This window comes from Triticum dicoccoides, chromosome 7A, assembly GCF_002162155.2.
Source record: "Triticum dicoccoides isolate Atlit2015 ecotype Zavitan chromosome 7A, WEW_v2.0, whole genome shotgun sequence".
NCBI lineage: Eukaryota > Viridiplantae > Streptophyta > Magnoliopsida > Poales > Poaceae > Triticum > Triticum dicoccoides.
The window spans coordinates 492,611,357-492,631,267 of record NC_041392.1 but is presented as its reverse complement, the minus strand read 5'-3'; the positions used below and the strand labels follow the sequence as shown (position 1 = coordinate 492,631,267).

Here is a 19,911-nt window from a genome sequence, read left to right as displayed (position 1 = left end):
AGCGTTCACCTGGTCACTTATTAGTTTGGCGCGACTTCTTGTGATTGGACCTATAATTGTTGAAGACTTGTCGATGGTTATGGTGCCCTCATCACTTCATGCGCCTACTTGTTATGTGTATCCCCAACAGTTGACATGGTGATGTCGAATTCCAAGACGGCCAGCAGATGTGATGATTCAACGTGGTTGACATTAGCTCAACGAAGTGACAGTGCAGAGATGTTGTTTTTCAAAAAGAAAGTTCAGATGTCAAAAAATGTTTTGTTTTCATTTTTTTCACAAGTTAAAAATATGTTCATATTTCCAAAAAATGTTTGCGAATTTTAGAAAATGTTTGTGTCTTTAAAACATTGTTTGGAATTTCAAATTTTGGTTTCATTATCAAATTTTGTTCACAAATAAAAATAATCTCATTTTTTGAAAAACGTTCAAGAATTTCAAAAAATGTTTATGTTTTGAAAAATTCTCCCTGTTTCTTAAAAAAAGTTGATGTTTTGAAAATGTTCTCATTTTTTCTAAAGCTGATTTTATTTTTTCCTAAAAAGTCGAATCAAAAATTTCGATGTTACTTCAAGAAAACAAACGTTTTTTCTTTTTGGAAAACCGCTGGTACAGCAAGCTCTTTTTTTAGTGTACACTGGTACAACAAGCACAATACGCTGGCAAATCCTAAACGGCGCCCGCTGCGCCTGTTTCTTCAGGTTTCGAACGGGCGAACACCTCTCCGCCTCGCTGGGCCGGCCCGTTCTACTTTGTTTTTTTTCTGTTAAAACGCAGAAACTGAGAGGTGGCGTGACTCGAACCGTGGTCGCCAGATAAATCGTACACTAAGGTCAACCAACTGGCCACCCCCGCCACATGTGTTTCGTAACTGCTTTTTCCCTTCATTTGTTCTTTCCTTTTCCTTTTTCTAGCAATAGTTCTCTTCGTTTTTATAAAAAGTAAAAGTGATTGTACGAATGATCTAATACTTTCATTGATTGAGAATCACATATTTATACAAGATTTGGGACGCATTGTGAAGGCGTCTATACAAAGAGGCGCCTGTACGGACAGATGCGTCCGTACGACGCTTGGACACTAATAACCGCTAACTATGTTTCCTAACGACGATTCGCTAAAGCCGCTTCGTTGATGTCGGTTCTCAACACTCCCCCTTGTACAACGTCTCTTCTTTTGATTCATCTTTGAAAGCTTCTTGTATATTTATCATTCGTTTCTTGAGAGTCTCCTCCAAAAACCCTGTGGGAAAATATATGAGGAGAATGGTATAGATATGTTGCTAAAACTCCTTTAAACCCAGTGGGAAAAATAATAAGGAGAAAATGATGCAACATATAGAGATTATTGTCTCTCGATAACTCATATGAGAAAAACCTTCAAAGAAGGAGAAAATTTTTAGTGAGTTAGAGAACAATAAACATGCTTTAGATACTTTCCTTTAAAAACCTTCATAGGAAAAATAGAAAGTATAGCATATAATCTTTATGAAGATATTTGCCTCATTAAAACATCATGAGAAAATTTTCAAAGAAACTCATAATGAAAAGAGTGCAATCAGATGTGCCATGAAAAACTCCTTTAAAACCTAGTAGGAAAAATATAAAGAGAAATATGATATGGCATACATTAACTCTTGTATTTAATTGTCTCGTTAAAAACCTCTTATCAGAAACCTATTGGAAAAACTCATAAAGGAAAAGAGTACAATATTCATTATCTGCTGATAACTAAAAGGATTATATTTTCAGGAGATTTCTCCCCCTGAACTTTGCAAAACTCGAAGTCGTCTCATACCAATTCCATGAATGCATTTCTGGAATGTTGAATTTGGTAAAGACTTTGTGAATAAATCTGCTAGATTATCACATGATTTGGTTTGCAAAATATCAATTTCTCCATCTTTCTGTAATGAATGAGGAAAGAATAATTTAGGAGAAATATGTTTTGTGATATTACTTTTTATATAACCTATTTTCATTTGAGCAATGCAAGCTGCATTATCTTCATAGATAATAGTTGGTGATCCTAATGAACCAACACCACACAAAGTTTGAATGTGGTTAATCATCCTGCGAAGCCATACACATTCCTTTGATGCTTCAAATAATGCAATTATTTCAGAATGATTAGTGGAAGTTGCTACGAGAGTCTGTTTTTGTGACTTCCATGAAAAAGCAGTTCCACCATATAAGAATACGAAACCTGTTTGTGACCTAGCATTGTGAGGATCAGATAAATAGCCAGCGTCAGTATATCCTACCATAGTCATATCTTGGTTTCTCTGATAGAATAATCCAAGATATTTTGTGCCATGTAAATATCTAAAGATATTCTTTACTCCTGTCCAATGACGTTTTGTTGGAGCAGCGTTATGTCTAGCTAGTAAATTTACCGCAAATGCAATATCAGGCCTGGTGCAATTTGCAAGGTACATTAGCGCACCAATAGCACTGAGATACGGGAACTCAGGTCCTAATATCTATTCGTCATCATCCCGAGGTCTAAAAGGATCTTTATTCATATCAAGGGATCTGACAACCATGGGTGTTTTGGTTGGATATGATTTATCCATATTAAATTTCTCCAAAACCTTTTGAATATAAGCAGGTTGGTATACTAAAATTCCTGAGGGAAGATGCTCAAGTTGTATGCCTAAGCAAAATTTGGTCTTTCCCAAATCTTTCATCTCAAATTCCATCATTAAATGATTGTGTGCTTCTTCTATATCATGTGTACTCCCAATGATATTGAGATCATCAACGTACACTGAGATGATGCAAAATCCATTTGAGGATTTCTTTATAAATACACAAGGGCAATCATCATTATTTGAGTATCCTTTCTGAATAAGAAACTCACTCAGTTGGTTATACCACATTCTACCCGACTGTTTTAAGCCATAGAGTGACTTTTGTAATTTTACACAATATGCGTTGCGATTTGCTTTTGGATTCGGCATTTTAAGTCCTTCAAGGACTTTCATATATATGTCCGATTTGAGTGACCCATATAAGTATGCTTTCACTACATCCATCAACTGCATAGATAAACTCATTTGTACTGCCATAGATATTAAGTATCGAAACGTTATTCCACTCATAACAGGAGAGTATGTATCATCGTAATCGATGCCGGGTCTCTGCGTGAACCCTTGTGCTACAAGCCTCGCTTTGTATCTCACCACCTCATTGTTTTCATTCCTTTTCCGAACAAAAACCCATTTCGCTCCCACAGGGAAGACATTATGAGGAGTAGGTATTACTGAGGAAAATACCTCTCTTTTATTGAGCGAGCGCAGTTCTGTCTCAATTGCTTCCTTCCATTTAGGCAAATCAGGATGCTTGAGGCACTCCCTGACGGTCTTTGGTTCTGGATCCAGTTGAAGGGTTTTGGCAATTTCGGAGGCAAAATATATGTCGACAATTGTAGTCTCTCTGTTGTATGATTCTCCTGATTCTATATAGTTTATGGAAATTTCTTTTATACCTTCAGACTCTATGTGATTTCCCACAACAATAGAGTCATGGTGTTTCGATGTCCCAGCTATTATATTTGTATGCGCATTTATGCTGGGTTCTAGATGTTGAGCATCTGATTGGTTTCCTTCAACTTGAGGTTGAATTGCATTTACTGGTAGAGGATTTGATTTCCTCTGTTTCCGCGGAGGCTTTTGAGAAGCTATATTCCGGCTAACCAGATTTCTCCCCCTCTTACTCTCATTTGGGGTTTGAGTGGTTTTACTTGGTACCTCCACTCGTTCTGGTGCATTAACAGCGGAAATATGTGATTTAGTGACACCTTTATGATCAGTAAATGCATCTGGCAGGTTATTTGCAATGTGTTGCAAATCTATAATCCTCTGAACTTCAGTTTCAGATTCTTTAGTACGTGGATCTAAGGACTGGATGCCTGTTACATTCCAATCGATTTCCTGGCATTCTTTGTGGTTTGATTCTGCCCCTAATGCCGGGAAATGGTCCTCATCAAAAATAGAATCAGCGTAGCGGGCAGTAAACAGGTCCCCTGTAAGAGGTTCAAGATATTTTATAATTGACGGAGAATAATAACCCACATAGATCCCTAGTTTTCTGTGGGCGCCCATGGTTGTATGCTGCGGTGGTGATATCGGTACGTATACTGCGCAACCGAATTTTCGCAGATGGGAAATACTTGGCCGAGTGCCACGTACTATCTGTATCGGGGAGGTTGAATGATATGCAGTTGGTCTGATTTGTATCAGATCGGCGGCGTGTAATACCGCATGTGCCCAACAAGATGCTGGTAAATTACAATTCTGTAATAGTGGTCGAGCAACTAATTTTACTCTTTTGATGAGAGATTCAGCCAAACCATTTTGAGTATGAACATATGGCACAGAATGTTCTAAATGAATGCCCATAGCCATGCAATAGTCATTGAATGCACGTGAAGAAAATTCAGCGGCATTATCCATTCGAATTGTTTTTATCCTATTTTCAGGATGATTTGCTCTTAATTTGATAATTTGAGCAATTATATTGGCAAAAGCATGATTTCGTGTGGACAATAGACACACATGTGACCATCTAGTAGATGCATCTATGAGTACCATGAAATATCTAAAAGGTCCCGATAGTGGTTGAATTGGACCACATATATCTCCTTGAATGCGTTCAAGAAAATTAAGTGACTCATTTTTTTACTTTAAGATAAGATGGTCTTATAATTAATTTCCCAGTTGCACATGCAGTGCGCACAAAATCTGATGATTTAGGGAAGTTTTTAGTTGGAAGGCTGTGACCAATAGAATTGTCAATAATTTTTCTCATCATCCCTATGCCAGGATGACCTAGGTGGTCATGCCAAGTCTTGAATTTATCAAGGTCTTGAAAAATTATTTTGTACGCAACATGTGGAACGGGTTTTGTATAACTGTAATATAATCCAGATGAAAGCGAGGGGAATTTCTCAAGAATTTGTTTCTCAGACCCAGTACTCTTTGTTAAAAGTAAATATTCAGAATTATTTTCATAAATTGTTTCCAGATGGAAATTATTTGATCTGAGGTCTTTGAAACTTAGAAGGGTGCGTGTAGATTCAGGATACAAGAGTGCATCCTCAATTACAATTGTAGTACCCATAGGTAGAACGAGTGTGGCTCGTCCTGAACCAATAATCGAGGCATCGCGGCCGGCGATGGTCATAATATTCCCTTTTCTCTTAGTTAGAGTTTGGAAATATTTTATTTCCCTTAATATTGTGTTAGTGGTACAACTGTCCACCAAACATAGTTCTTCTTCCATTGGATTATCTTCCCGTAAAATCTATATAGAGTGAGAGAATATTTAGGATGAAATTTTATTCATTACTCGCATATAAATACATACAAAGTATTCATATTACAATTATAAATATAAATATGACATTATGTCTGAATTACATAATATGATTCGTCCGTAGGACTTTATTTTACTTAGAGTTATACAAATTATAACTTCCATTATTACAATAAAATAGCTGATAACATCAAATGAGTGATGTGGAGATTATATGAGATCTCCGTATGCGTCTTGGGTGTATTCCACCATCATGTTGTCGACATCAAGAAGATCTTCATCCTTCTTCCTTGTTTCCTGAGGAGCGCTTTGAGAAGTGCTAGCTTCAAGGTTCTCTTCTTGTTGTAAAGCGTTGAAGTGAGCTTCTGCTTTTCCATGAACTTGTTTGCCTTTCCCGGTGGATTTGAGATATAAATCCGCTAGATGCTTGGGAGTTCGGCATTTTCTAGTATGATGGTTAGTACATCCACACCTTTGACAAATCTCGGATTTGGTGTTTCGGTTATCTTTCTTGAAATGACCTTTACCTCTAGATTGACCAAATGTTTTCTGCTTGTTGTTCCTTTTCCACTTTCCATTGAATTTCTTGAAATTCTTTTTATTTCCCCCATACTTTTTAGTAGACTGAGTGTTAGCATGTGCTTCAGGGAGTGGCATGGAGCCCGTTGGGCGTGTCTGATGATTCTTCATGAGAAGTTCATCATGTTTCTCAGCCTGAAGTAAAGTGTATATGAGCTCAGAATACTTTTTGTATTTTTGTTGACGGTACTGCTGTTGTAGTACTCTCATTGAGGGGTGGAAAGTGCACAAGGTCTTCTCAATAAGGTCTTCTTCGGAAATTGCTTGATTGCAAAACCTTAGTTTTGAGTTAACCTTGTGAACTGCAGAGTTATATGCTGCCACAGATTTGAAATCTTGGAACCTTATGAGAGACCATTCTCTCTGTGCTTCTGGCAGCATAACTGCTCTTTGTTGGTCATATCTCTCCTTGAGAGAGTTCCACAAAACTAGTGGATCTTCTTCCATCAAATATTCCGACTTTAAGTCCGGATGGAGATGGTGCCTTAAGAAACTTAAAGCGGTATATTTGGCTGCCGTGGGGATTTCTCCGGCGCCTTCAATGGGTGTGATGATGGTGGAACCGAGTTTATGACTTCCAAGGGCTATCTTTGCATCCATAGCCCATGGTAAATAGTTACTACCATCTAGTTCAAGTTCATGAAATTCTCTGTTCATGGCGCCAGCCATTTCCTGCATGGTGTTATCATCCATAATTTTAGTTTTACTATGAGAGTAAAATATAAGTACAACAAATGCTTCAAAGAAGCAAAATTTTCAAGTATAGCTGATGCTTTATACTTATATGTGTAGACCTCATTTTATGTATATGGCACTTTGAAGATAGTCACCGTTGTGGTGTAGATCTCGCAGCAATGGAGAACATAATCTGGTTTTGACCAGTAGATGTTCATATATCCATTACCTTGTGCCATACTACATTTTTCAAAAACACTTTGAAGGTAGTCATCTGTCAAATAACTAGATGTAGACCTCACAGTAAGAGTGGATAGTCTGCAATTTGATGCAGTAGATCACACAGTTACCTTGTGCTTTGCTTGTATAATAGTCGAGGTAATCACATCAATTCGCATATTTGGGAGAGCACTCGAAGATAGTCATTTTGCCAGAACAAAATAGGCAAAATGTAGATCTTTCAGTAACGAGGATAATCTGCAAAGTGCAGTAGATGCCTCATCTACCTTGTGATCCCGAAATATGAATTATAAATAAAATTTGCTGTACTTAAGAACTACATATTCTAAAATAAAATGCTGAAGCAATCATACAGAATATGTACACATAGTCTGAGACTTTATGTTAGACGATACATAGTCTAAATATTCACACTTATAATACAGTACTGAATATGATAAGCAGAGGTTCTTAATACAATAAAATACTACTCTCAAATAGAAAGAACAAGCTATTCGGAAAATGCGAATGGAGGCCGAGCATCAGGCAGGCCGGAATCCAGGCCGCCCGTCCATGCTTGGGATCCGAGCTGGCCCTGTATTCACGCATGCTGCCCCACCGTAGAGCCTTTCCAGCGCGTGTATTCCGGGCTAGCGATAGGGACAGAATCTAGCTTGTAGTACATGTCCAACAGTTGTTCTATGGTGGTGATCACCCAATGCCCCATACCAGCATGTGCTGCCCAACTGACCAAGCTCACGTGATGTCAGTCTGTCACCCTGGCCACTGGAGGACATTGAGCATGCACGTGAGTACGTGACTACTCCAAAGACTAAATTTTGTTAGAGCACCGCTAGAAAGATGAAGTAATTATAGTCAGCATTAACATAATCGCACGCCCAATAACAATGAAGTAGGTAATTCGTTCCATCAGGACAAGTACCACGGTATGGTAACCAGAAAATACACATCCATTAATATATACCATTTCACATAATACATAATTAGGACCTAGTTAATTTAATCTCACAGGAAACATACCACTTCTGCAGATAAGTGAAAACAAGTAAACATCTAGTACATACAGGCATGCCTCTGGACAAATCCAAATGTTTACAAAATGCATCTAGGAATTCAGCATCAATCATGAAACATTACCAGTAAGCAACTGCCAAATTCCAAAAGCAGCAATGTACATACAGGCATGGAGAACCTTGCCTTGCAAATTATTCATTGCATAAAGCTTATTTGTTCTACTCCTCAATCTCTTGCGCGTCCATGTAAGCCTTCTTCATATCTTCAATTATTGCATCATTCGTGCTGCCAACAAAGAAAAGCACATGGTGAATATCAAAATATTTAGATTAATGTGGTTTCTATCAAGCCAATGTCATCTATTCAACAATGAAACAAGCAGCTTGCGCACTAGAGAACAAAATGTAATACAAAAATAACTCAGGCTCTTTCAATCATGATTATCAAAAAGTAAAATAAATTGTGGTCAGCAATAATAGCGTAAATACTCTTTTCAAGATTTCTGAAGTGTACTAATCACCAAACATGTTTCAACAAGATCATAATTATTAGTTTGGATTATAAGATGAAACCTACAACAGAGTTGGCTCCATAAAATTCCAACAAATGTGCAGACCAGAAAAGGATTGACCATTTCAAAATCATACATGAATCAGGTTCCTGCTGTCAAGAGAGTATCATATGAAACAGCAACATTTGTCAATAGGACAGCTTCAATAGACAGAACTGTGCCGTATGAATTACTAAGAATAAGAGGAAGCTCTTGATAACAATGGAATTTTCAGCGACTAAATAGTATAGGAGCCATTGTTGTAGTAAATCACAAAGAACTACAGAGACATTGTTAAGAATTTGACAAAAATACATGGTCCATCCACTAGTAGCTTCAGCGCAAACTTGGAACACACCGGCTTCAGGGGGGAATCCACCACTTTGCCCACCGCTTCCAAGCTCAGCAGTGTTGCAAATTTCAGCTTCGATGATACTAAGAGAAGCCCCTGACTCCATCCGACTGGAAGATTTGGGGCCCTTCATTACATGTATGGTCCACCTTGCCGCGCTTGGGCAAACTCATCCACGGGGGACAGCCGCTGATGGATTGGGAGGAAGAAGATGAATCAGTGGTAACATATATTTGTTTGCCCATTTATAATATGCTTTGACAGTTCAGTAAACATCATACGACATTTTCTTCGCAAAAAGAACATCATAGCATATTTATGATAGAAAAATAGAAAAGAATATAATTGTTTCAAAACCATAACGCATAATGCATCCTACTTTTTCTCAATGTTGGCACTAAACGGCAGAATCAGTGTCATTTAACCAATTTGCATCAAAAAACATGATACGAAAAAAAAACAATTACACAGCAGGGCCTAATATTTCAGTAATTGTCAAGTATAGCATGGCTGATTTAATGGAGAAATATGAGATGCCCATCGATTTTTCCAGATTGAATACAGATCCCAAAATCACCTGCAGCAACTAAAAATCCGACACAAATAATAATGATGCCGGGTGTTGACAAATCCCATAACTGAAATACCAACCAAAACAAGAATCTCCAGCTCTCACCACATGATTTCCATACTGAAAATCAATCTATACACAACAACAGTAGCTTTCTTCACACTGAAACTAGATGTGATGGTTCGTTCCGGCCAAGAAGTTTGTATCTCAAACAGGCGCATCTACCATTATCCGGGAAAACAAACGACTTAAAATGGTACATGAGAGATTTTTAGATCCATAATTACCTAATGGTCCAGCCGCTGGTGGCTTCTGAGCAAACCTAAGCAGGCGTCCCCGCACAGATGTGTGCCCTCGCTGCCACGGCCCAGCTGGGTATCGGCGATGCTCATGAAATCCCGCGACTCCACGGGGAATACATCAGGAATCGGCTCTGACGTCCCAAACATGGATCCTGCAGAAAAGTTGGTGGTGAGGCACTGAACTCAAATCCAAAGAATAGGACGCGGATCTAAACACGGCCATGACCGCCGGGCCATAAGAAGACTCACCCGTGGCACCTCAACACCAAAGGAGCACATCTCGCCGGAGAACAAACCCTGGCGCCGTCAAGGTTGGGGGAAAAGAGACCCAACGGCAGAGCCGGCGTGTGGAGACGAATTGCCCACGACCACCGGGTACGTGGGTAGGGCCAAGGGGCCAGGGAGATGCTCGCCGGAGAGAAACCAGTGCCGCCGTCGGATTTGAGAGAGAGAGAGAGAGACGGAGGGGCAGAGCAGGTGTGCGGCGACGGCTTGTTCACGAGTTAGGGATAAGGTCACGGACATGGGCCAGCCTTTCTGGTGCAGGACACGTCGTCTTTTCTAGGCGTGCGAACAGGTAAAAGAAATGGGTGGAACAGAATACGCCTGTGCGGCAGATAGACGTATCACGGACCGTATTCTCTTCACTAGGCCTGCCACAGCACTGCCACGAATTGACGGGTTCCGAATCCCCAGGCCCAAGCAGACGCACGGGATACCGGCCTGCCTGTAGCGCGGCCACCAAAAGCCTGCACTCCAAGCTGTTGTACAATATATACACTATGGCTATTTCCTGTTGGAAACGACACAGCGCCAGCAGCCATTTATTGGATTTCTTGGCCTGTAGGCCTGTTTGGTGAGAACGTACGTGACTTGGGCTGGCCCATGCACCGACAGAGAGAAGGATAAGGATAGCACGCACGAGGGTTTCCCACACAGCGCCGCTTCTCCCGTTCCCCACTTCTCTGCTTGATCTGGCACAGCACCTCACCACATCGTCTCTTCCCTGCTCATGGCGTCGTCTTCAAGGGAGGCGGGGGGTGCCCCGCATCTCCGCACGGCCCCCGCCGCTGCTGCACGCCCCAGGGGCGCCGGTGAGGCCGAGGGCCGCCGGCGACCACGCGCCCCGGACGGCTGCGCGGTTTTGCGCCATGGCCGCGGCGAACTGCCGCAGTATCCGACGCGCCTCCGGTGGGGGCGTGGGAGGGAGGGGTGGTGTCGCCGGTGATGAAGGAGGCGGCGGCGGCGTCGACGACGAGCCCTGTCCTTCCATCTCCTCTTCTTCTTCCTTGATGGCCATGTTCAGATCGGGGACGGTGGAGTAGGCGTGGACTTCCACTGCTGCCGGCGTCGGAGACGGGAGATCCGGGACAGGACCGTATCCAGGAGGGAAGAAGTGCTCCGGCAGTTCATCCGACGGCGTCGGTGACCGCAGCCGCGGTTGTGCACCTGTACGCGCTGGGCCGCTGATAACGTGTAAAAAGTAAAAGTGATTGTACGAATGATCTAATATTTTTATTGATTGAGAATCACATATTTATACAAGATTTGGGACGCATTGTGAAGCCTCTATACAAAGAGGGCCTCTATACAAAGAGGCGCTTGTACAGACAGATACGTCCGTACGACGCTTGGACACTAATAACCGCTAACTACGTTTCCTAACGATGATTCGTTAAAGCCGCTTCGTTGATGTCGGTTCTCAACCGTTTTCTTTTTTTTTCTCGGAACAGCTTTTGTTTGTTCTTTTTTCTTTTAACTAAATGCATGAATATTTTTTTAAATTCATGAACTATTTTTCAAAAGTGATGAAATTTTTACTTTTATTGTTTTCAAAAATGCGTGAACATATTTTATAATATATGATGAACTTTTTTCAAATTTAGTGAACTTTTTTCAAATTCAATGAACTTTTTTCGAAGTTGATGAACTATTGTTCAAATTTGATGAATTTTTTTCAAAGTCGATGAACTTTTTTGTAACTCGATGAACTTTTTTCGAAGTTGATGAACTGTTTTTCAAATTTGATGAACTTTTTTCAAAATCGATGAATTTTTTTGTAACTCAATGAACTTCTTCATTTTTGATGAACTTTTTTCATGATTTTGTTTTCAAATTCGACCACCGATATTTTTTTCCAGAAAAGTTCGTGAACATTTTTGAAAAACGATGAACTCCTTTTCAAATTCATGAACTGTTTCTCAAATTAGTGTACTTTTAAATTTTAATGACTTTTTGTATTTGTGAACTTTTTTGAATACATTAACTTTTTCGTATTTGTTCTTTTTATTTTAATATGCGAGGTTTTTTAATATGTGAACTTAAATTTTTTTTGTTTACTTTGAAAAACACATTTTCCAAAAATGTTTTGAAATAATTCAAGAATCAAAGTGCTACAGTAAATGATATAACTTTTTTTTGAGAAACCAGTAAACGATATAACTCTGCTCTTAAATTGTTTGTCCTGTAATTAGTCGTCAGTAACTAGTTGGCGTGATGGTGAGCCGTGCTCAATCGTTGTACTCGCGGCGCGAGTTCAATCCACCAGATCGCTACTTATTGTGTTGTTTTTTTTTACGCTGCCTGGGGGCGAGGGATCAGTGTTGCTGGGCCGGCCCATGTACCACCACCTTCGAGCGCCGGATTTTTTTTCACATTTTCTTCCTAAAAAAAGGAGCTCCTCAAAACGCTACAGTGAATTGTCGAAATCACTAATTAATGAGTACTCGTTGCAAAGAATATTCAACTTTCCCAGGTCGCGACAAGTGGCGCACATGTAGCGCGCCACTTGTCGCAACCTGAGAGTTTCCCTTTTTTCGTAGATCCGTTTATTCAAAACGTTTTGTCTCTTAAACCGTGCGTCTAAATTTCGAGCCATTTTCATCATTGGATTCCTCGCGTCGAGATCTTCAAAACTAGATCCCATGTTGATAGGTTTTGACGAACTTTTTTTTTCATGAAAAAACTGGGCGAAAAAACCGAATCGGGAGCACGGTTTTTTTCCCTTTCCGAAAGAGGCACGCCCGTGTCTCTGGCAAAATCACAGCCGTGCCTCTCATAGAAGCAAAACCGTGACTCCGTGTAAGGAAAAAAAACAGAAAACATGTTTTTTTTTTCCGTTTCTGAGAGGCACGGCCGTGACTCTCGCGAAAGCACAACCGTGCCTCTCACGAATGCAAAACCGTGACTCTTGCGAAAGGAAAAAAACGGAAACGCGTACTTTTTTTTCCTTTCCGAGAGGCACGGCCGTGACTTTCGCGTAAGCACAACTGTACCTCTCGCGGAAGCAAAACCGTGACTCTCACGAACGAAAAAAATAGAAAACGCGTTTTGTTTTTCCCTTTTCGAGAGGCACGGCTGTGACTCTTGCGAAAGCAAAACCGTGACTCTCGCGAAAGAAAAAAAAAACAGAAAATGCGTTTTTTTCGTTTCTGAGAGACACGGCCGTGACTCTCGCTAAAGCACAACCGTGCCTCTCGTGGAAGAAAAACCGTGACTTTCACGAAAGAAAAAAAAACATGTTCGCGGAATTTTTTTTTTGATTTTTTTTATTAAAAAGCTAAGAAAGACCGGGGGAAAACCAAAATGTCAAAAAAAACCAGAAAATAACCGTTTAAAAAGCCGAAAACGTGTGCGAAAAAATAAAAAAAATAAAATTCGAAGGGGGCATCCAGAGCGCGCCAAGTGACGCTGATCGTTGCGAGGCTTCCGAAGGGAGCGCTCGTTAACTAGTTGCTCCAGTGAATCTGCTACAGAACGGACCCCGTCGGTACAGTCCTTTGTAAATGGGCCGGCCCAGCCGTTGGTGCGTTGGGGCTCTCTGTTGGGAGAGCGTCATACCCTTGCCACCCTCGCAAAATCTCGCGCTGTCTTCCTGTTCACCTACCTTCCCGTCCCCTTGCCCTTTCCGTTTCCCGCCTCCCCCAACCGCATAGAATGGCCGGCTCCGGCGGCTCTCCCGACGCCGACGATCCCAATTGCGGCGGAGCTGGGGCTGAGCCCTCCAGGACTCCTCAAGAATCCGACGACCGCTACTCCGCGCCCGGCTCCCCTCTCAGCACTCGCCCGTCCGGTCAGCCCCCGGGGACTTCGGTCGTCGCCAACGAGGGGTCCGCCTCGTCCTCCGCCTGGGGATCTGATGACGAAGACGAGCCCGCAGGCAGGTACAAGAACCCCGCCGCCGCTTCCTTCCTCTCGGGACCGTCGAGCAGCACCATGGGTGCGTCCTCCTCCGCCTCCTCCTTCTCCTCGGACAGCTGGATCGGCAGCGACCGTACGTGCGGCGGCGCCTCGACCTCCAGCTCTCTGGACGCCTCCAACTACAGGGATCTCTACAGGGATCCACCCTCTGAGTGGATGTATAATCAGGTATTGCAAGAAATCCAATGCGTTCTTGATTTGGGAATTTGCAAGAAACCTAGTACGTTCTCGATTTGGGAATCATTTCTGTGGATGTTTTGACCATGAAAGATTGATCTTGGACTTGTTTGTTTGAATCTTTGATTATGGTTGCAATTTTAACAGTGCACTGGCTTGGAAAGATTCACGGATTTAGGTTCTGGTAGGTATCCATGCTTAGAAAGATTCGTCAATTTTGATTTTCTGCACCGTCGTATACTTGTCTAATACCCTGCAAACATTATGCTTTCCCTACTTTCTTGTTAACTCTGTTGGGGATGCCAATGATTTACATGGTCGGTCTTCTGCAAGGCTTGTAAAATCATAGCACTGTTAAAGTCCTATATGATTGCCTCTTTCAGACATAAGCTGGAAAATAAATTAAAATTTACTCCCTAGCTTGGAAAACGATCTTATATTGTGGGGCGGAGGGAGTATATCTTGCTTCTGTGCCTCTTTATATTCCATATTGAAATTTCCCACAAAAAAAATCCATATTAAAATTGCGTGCTTCTGTGTGTGGAGTTGTGTTATCGATGAAAAGTTTTGGCTTTGCTCGAGCAAACCCATGACTTCTATCTCTGCATCTTTTTTCTTGGAAGTGTACATAGCGCGGGTCGTCTTTAGAGTGTAGCAGTTGTACTAATGCTAAATGGCATTTGTTCATAGTCACTTCTTTTATGGATTTCACATTTAGCAGTCCATGTTATCTTTTGGCTTTATATGAATTTTAGCATCATAAATTAGCCAAGTATAGAAAAATAGAATATTGGCATAGATAGGCAGCAGCAGAAACATGAATAGTCTGCGCCTTTTTCTTTTCAAAAAGGGGGCAATTCCCCGGCCCTATGAAAATGTCTGTACCTGTGAAGGTTTCTTAGACTCGCTAGCTGAGAATTTTGTTTGTCACAAATCTTGCTAATTTAGATGTCAGACAGTTATTATCCAACATTTTTAGAATTCCATATAAACTTAATATGAATCGTACCACCAATTTCTTTGTTAAATATTACATTTGTTGCCCAGTTATGCAATGGCTACTTTTTTTTGTTGCATTTTTACAAAGCTGATGTTTACAATCGACTCTTAGGTATCAATAACAGATACTGTTATCAGATAAGCTACTCTACAATGGTTTGCTTACTTTCTTCGTGAACCCTCTTCTATGCTTGAAATATTTAGTGCTCTTGAAGTTGAAGTCCCATATGCTTGGCTCTTTCAGGTATAAGGTGAAATTTTTTGTTGGCTGTATAAAATTCACCATCTCGTAGATGTCAAAACAAAATGCGAGTCCACACCAGATATTATAAGTTCAGCTACGGGTGGTTTCTGTAATTTCTTGCTTAGTCCATTGGGGATGTCAATGGCGCTTCTTCATTTACATGACCAGTCTTCTTTGCTTCAACTTCAAGGCTTGTAAAATCTTAGGTCTGTTAAAGTCCCACATGATCGCCTCTTTCAGGCATAAGGTAGAAATTTTTTTTGTCTTGCTTCTGCACCCCTGTACATTCCATATTGAAATGTGTGAGTTGTGTGTTATTAATGAAAAGTTTCGCTTTGCTCAAACATAAGTTTTTAGCACACCAATATTTACAGTTCTTCACTTTCTCAAGTTTCCCGCTTTTCTTATAGAAGTGTTGGGTCTCCTACAGCCAAGGCCACAAATATAAACAGTGACTACAATCCGAACTCAGATTGAAACTAGGCATCCTGCAAACTGTTCACAATTCTTCTGTAAATAAAACAAAAGTTTACGTTTGTTTTGTTTTCAGATTCTGGAAGCTCCGTTTTGGAGTCACGAGGCATCTGATGCTGTGAGGGCTTCTTGGAGAGACGAGTATGAAGCTTGTGATGATGTAAGGGTTTCTTTTCAAATGCTTAGTTTAATTAACTATGCTTCAACACTCCTTTCTTTAACCTCTTTGCACCTTCAGTTTTCTATGGTTTTGCAGACATCACAAAATGGCTGCAAAAAAATTCTTCAAAAGGTTAACTTTAATAGGATATTCTCTAATTTTATCATTGAGGCTAGAGATGTCAATTTGGGAAATAACATTGGTTTTACTAATTGAAATCTTGTTTCGGTGCAGGAACCTTTATCATCTCTACCGCATGAGTTTGAAAACGAAATTATGAAAGATAAGGCAAAAGTAATGACTTGTGAGCTGTTATATTTCTACTTGATTTGTGTCCTCACTTGTTTGCTATATATTCTCATCTATTGTGTGCGATTCTGCAGAAGCTTTCGGCTAATTACTCTGAATATCGGAAGGTACCTGGAGACGGGAGTTGCTTTTACAGATCGTTCATATACTCATACCTGGTACACTAGGATCTTGTTGCTAAATTTCTTCCAGTTCTGCACCTTAAAGTTCTTGGTGCTTGACGATGCTTACATTTTGTCCTTTGGGTCTATAGGAGCAGCTTGTGAAAGTATCTCACTAGGAGGAGCTACGTTTACTTGGTGCACTTGAACCTATGTGGGAGAAATTCCAAAGGCTTCACTTGCCTGGTTCATATTCAGATCTTCATGATGTAAGGCTTCCTGCATTATTTCATCCACCAATTTTTTTTAGTTTTGAACCTCCAAGTGCACTTAAGTTATATATTAATTATATTGTAATTCGTCCAGGCTTTTGTGGGCTTCATACTGGAATGTATGGAACAAAAACAAAAACTGTCAGTAAGGTGGGTTTGCATTAACATTTTCGCAACAATAAACTGTGTTGCGTACTTATGTTATAAATTTTGTTGCAGTGGCTATCAAGAGTGGCTTTTCCAGGAGAGTCAAAATGAGCAGAAGTTTGCGAACAGTGAGAATATACAACAATTTTCTTAGTTATCTTGCCAACTTACTCTAATTTTCTGACTCCAACTATTTTTGTTTTGTGTTTAGTACTTTTGTATCTTTGACTTGTGACAGCTATTGAGATATGCACTGAGGTTGAAACTTTTAAGTCATTCATAAGCGAACTTGGTCAAGGAATGCCTGATGCAATAGGGGTGAGTATTTCCTTTAGATGATGCAGTAATCTTCTATGCATAATTGAGTGTCATATGTACATTAGAAGCAAATGGTATTGCCTTTCTTGTCTGCTAGTTATGATTTGTCTGTGTGATGGAACTGCATAGTAGGAGCTAAATTTCAGCATAATACTTGTACCAGCAACTGGAATTGTATGTCAAAAAAATGATGTGAAGTCCTCACTGTCAGACGCCTTATGTGCTTTTGAATTGCAGTACTGCCTGGAGGAGGTTCTCCCAGTGAAGAAAGATGCACAACAAGTGAATCTCACTGCGCTCACCAATGTCATACAGGTGCCACTCCGAGTTGTTAACATTGACGTTTCACTGATTGAGGAGCCTAACATCCACATCATCTACGAGTCACCAGATTCCTCGGTTCCTACTGTGACACTACTGTATAGACCAGGGCATTATGATATCATCTACGAGAAGTCATAGCTGTAGATTGTAGTAACAGATATCATATGACATGTCGCGGGAGAGTTGCTGGCCGCGTTGCGATACACTCTATACATGTAAATAATTCTTGTTGTGTACATCAGCTGCACATATGCACTATTACTGTTTTCCTTCCTTATATATGTGTGGTGAAAAAATCTTACAGTACATCAGCTACACATATGCATTGGTACTGTTTTTTTGATATTCTCAAAATATCACTAGCATATGACCTCTTCCGAGAATGCCACTAAGTTCTCTAATATACAGCTTCTATCACTCAAGAGTTAAGTTTGCTTGCCAACATTGATCAAAACATGGGCAACCAAAACATGGCATCAAATCGAGTTATGTTTCATGATGTAAAAGGGTGAGGAAAATAAAAGGGCAATGATAGGCGCCGGTGCGCCGGCCCAAATTTGGGCCGGTCGCTGCCCATATTGTCTGATTTGCCCTGTTACAACCGTCAGATCCGGGTCCTTCTCCTTCCTCCCTTCTGTCAACGCGCGTGATTTAAAAACAAAAAGAAATCCTCCGTGTTCGCTGGCCGCCGCGTTCGTCCCCCTTGCCAGCCACGCTTGCCGGCGACCCCAAGCCACCCATGCCCGCCGTTTTGCTGCTCCTACTCACCAGCCACCCGTGTCGACCACGCTCGTCCCTCGGCCGCCCCATGCTTCTTACATTGGTGACTGCAGCTCACCCGCCGGCCAGTTCCAGCTGGCAACCATTGTGGCTGCAGCATCTCCACGCGTCACCGCCTCCACTCCACTCATCGCTGTCGTCCGCTCAGACCATCGTGTTCCCCTGCGAAAAAAAATCTCAGCCAAAACAAATAATCTATTGATTTGCCGGCAGTAGCAAAAACACATGCGAGTTGTAGCAAAAATTATCCATGTTTCTAGCAAAAACACATCGTCGCCACCAGTCATAGCAAGAACTCTCACGTGCCCATGCAGCAAAACATCTTGCCGGTTCCAACAAAAACGAACTCGTCGTCGTCCGGTTCCAGCACCTGCCAAAAGTGGTTGCAGCTTTTCTGCCATCTGGTTCCAGCAATAAAAATCTCTAGTTGCGGCATCGGAGCTCGTCGTCTTCACCGCCGGTCGTGCTGGTTCACCAGCAGCAGCTGGTTGCGACAACAATGGCCGCCAGTGAGAGGAGCTTGTGGTGGTTCGTGAGCAGCGTGGAGGAGACAAAATCGTGGTTGTGAAGAGCAGAGGATGCCGCGGCTGGAGGTTGAAGAAAAGCCAAATGGAAAGGTCAGGAAGAGGATAAGGATAGGAGTGGGGGCGGTTGTGTGAGGTCCACCACGTACACATGTCGTACGCTGGGGTTTGTTTCGTGGGCGTTGGAGCCAGCATGGCGAGCGAGCCAGCCGAAAGTTCGGCCGGTCTGCCGGCTTGCAACGTTTTTCAAAATAAAATGTTCTCTTGACTATGTTAGAGCATTTTCAGCCGTTCGACCTCTCAGGACGTCGAAAAAGAGCCCCCTAGAAACAAGCCGATGGCAGATTGACGCGTGGGTGCGAGCGGGTTCCAAGCCACTCGCCCCAGGGTCACCCTAGACGCGCATTTTTTTATTTTAAAACATCTGAATTCGGCAAAGTTTGGCCAAATTCGGCATAAATTCGACTAACTTGACATTCATATTAAACATGTTCGGCGTTTACATAAATTATGTGACGCCCGTATATTTACGCTACAGTAACACCCTGCTAATGATGCCATGTCACCACGATCCCTGTGCTAATCTCGCGTTAGTTGAGAACCAATCCAAATTCAAATTTGAAGTAAAGGCAAATGACAAACGTTTTCGAACCTTGAAACTAAAATGTTCTAAAGGTGTCGGATAAATCATAGGTAATTGTGGTGGAGAATTCAAACTTCGACAAAGTGTTTAAAGGCTCTAAAATAAATAAAACAGAAACAAAACATTTAATTAAATACCTTTTTTAATTGATAAAATATTAAACTATTTTATTTAGCTGTCCAAATTAATGTGGCAGTGTTGTAATTCTAAATAATAATTTAGGTGTCGAAATTATTTTTTACAAAAATTAAAATAAATTAATTATTAAAAGAAACAGAAAAGAAATAAATAAACAACAGATAAAAATAAAATAAAACCCCCTGGCCAACTCGGCCTCGTCCCAACCGGCCCAGTCGGCTGGCCCAGCTGACCAGCAGGCCCACCCCGCGCCTGGCCTACATGCCCCCCCACCCCCGGGGAATCCTAGCGCACACCCTCACTCCCCTTCCGCACGATCCCCTCTCCTCCCTCACTCCCCCTCGATTCGGATCGGGCTCCGACCCCGGTGCCCACCTCGTCATCGGCGTCCCCCGACGCTGCTCGTCGTCTCCGGTGCCGCCCCGCCCTTGCCGCCTCGACCCCGTCGCACGCCTCGCTCCTCCCTTGTCTGGATCGAGAGGCAGCCGCGCCCCGACCCC

General features: G+C 41.6%; 1 protein-coding gene and 1 long non-coding RNA gene across 5 annotated transcripts; one reads left to right on the top strand and one right to left on the bottom strand.

Annotated features, from left to right (window-relative positions):
* Positions 1 to 7,138: 7,138 nt before the first annotated feature.
* Positions 7,139 to 10,294, bottom strand: LOC119330466. Of its 4 annotated transcripts, XR_005160111.1 has the most exons (5): positions 9,851 to 10,294; positions 9,587 to 9,753; positions 8,403 to 8,917; positions 7,950 to 8,111; positions 7,139 to 7,577 (listed from the first exon to the last, which is right to left on the bottom strand). It is a non-coding gene; the product is annotated as an uncharacterized LOC119330466 (long non-coding RNA). The 4 variants fall into 4 exon arrangements; XR_005160110.1 differs by lacking the exon at positions 7,139 to 7,577 and having other exon boundaries at positions 7,742 to 8,111; positions 9,851 to 10,287; XR_005160112.1 differs by lacking the exon at positions 7,139 to 7,577 and having other exon boundaries at positions 7,742 to 8,111; positions 8,692 to 8,917; positions 9,851 to 10,261.
* Positions 10,295 to 13,475: 3,181 nt separating this feature from the next.
* On the top strand, positions 13,476 to 17,557 carry LOC119328341. The gene is made up of 10 exons (XM_037601336.1): positions 13,476 to 13,969; positions 15,772 to 15,855; positions 15,934 to 15,987; positions 16,090 to 16,149; positions 16,239 to 16,322; positions 16,418 to 16,534; positions 16,632 to 16,687; positions 16,757 to 16,812; positions 16,896 to 17,002; positions 17,240 to 17,557. The coding sequence occupies exons 1-6, from the start codon at positions 13,538 to 13,540 to the stop codon at positions 16,442 to 16,444; spliced, it is 741 nt and encodes a 246-aa protein (XP_037457233.1). The 5' UTR covers positions 13,476 to 13,537; the 3' UTR covers positions 16,445 to 16,534; positions 16,632 to 16,687; positions 16,757 to 16,812; positions 16,896 to 17,002; positions 17,240 to 17,557.
* The last annotated feature ends 2,354 nt before the right edge of the window (positions 17,558 to 19,911 follow it).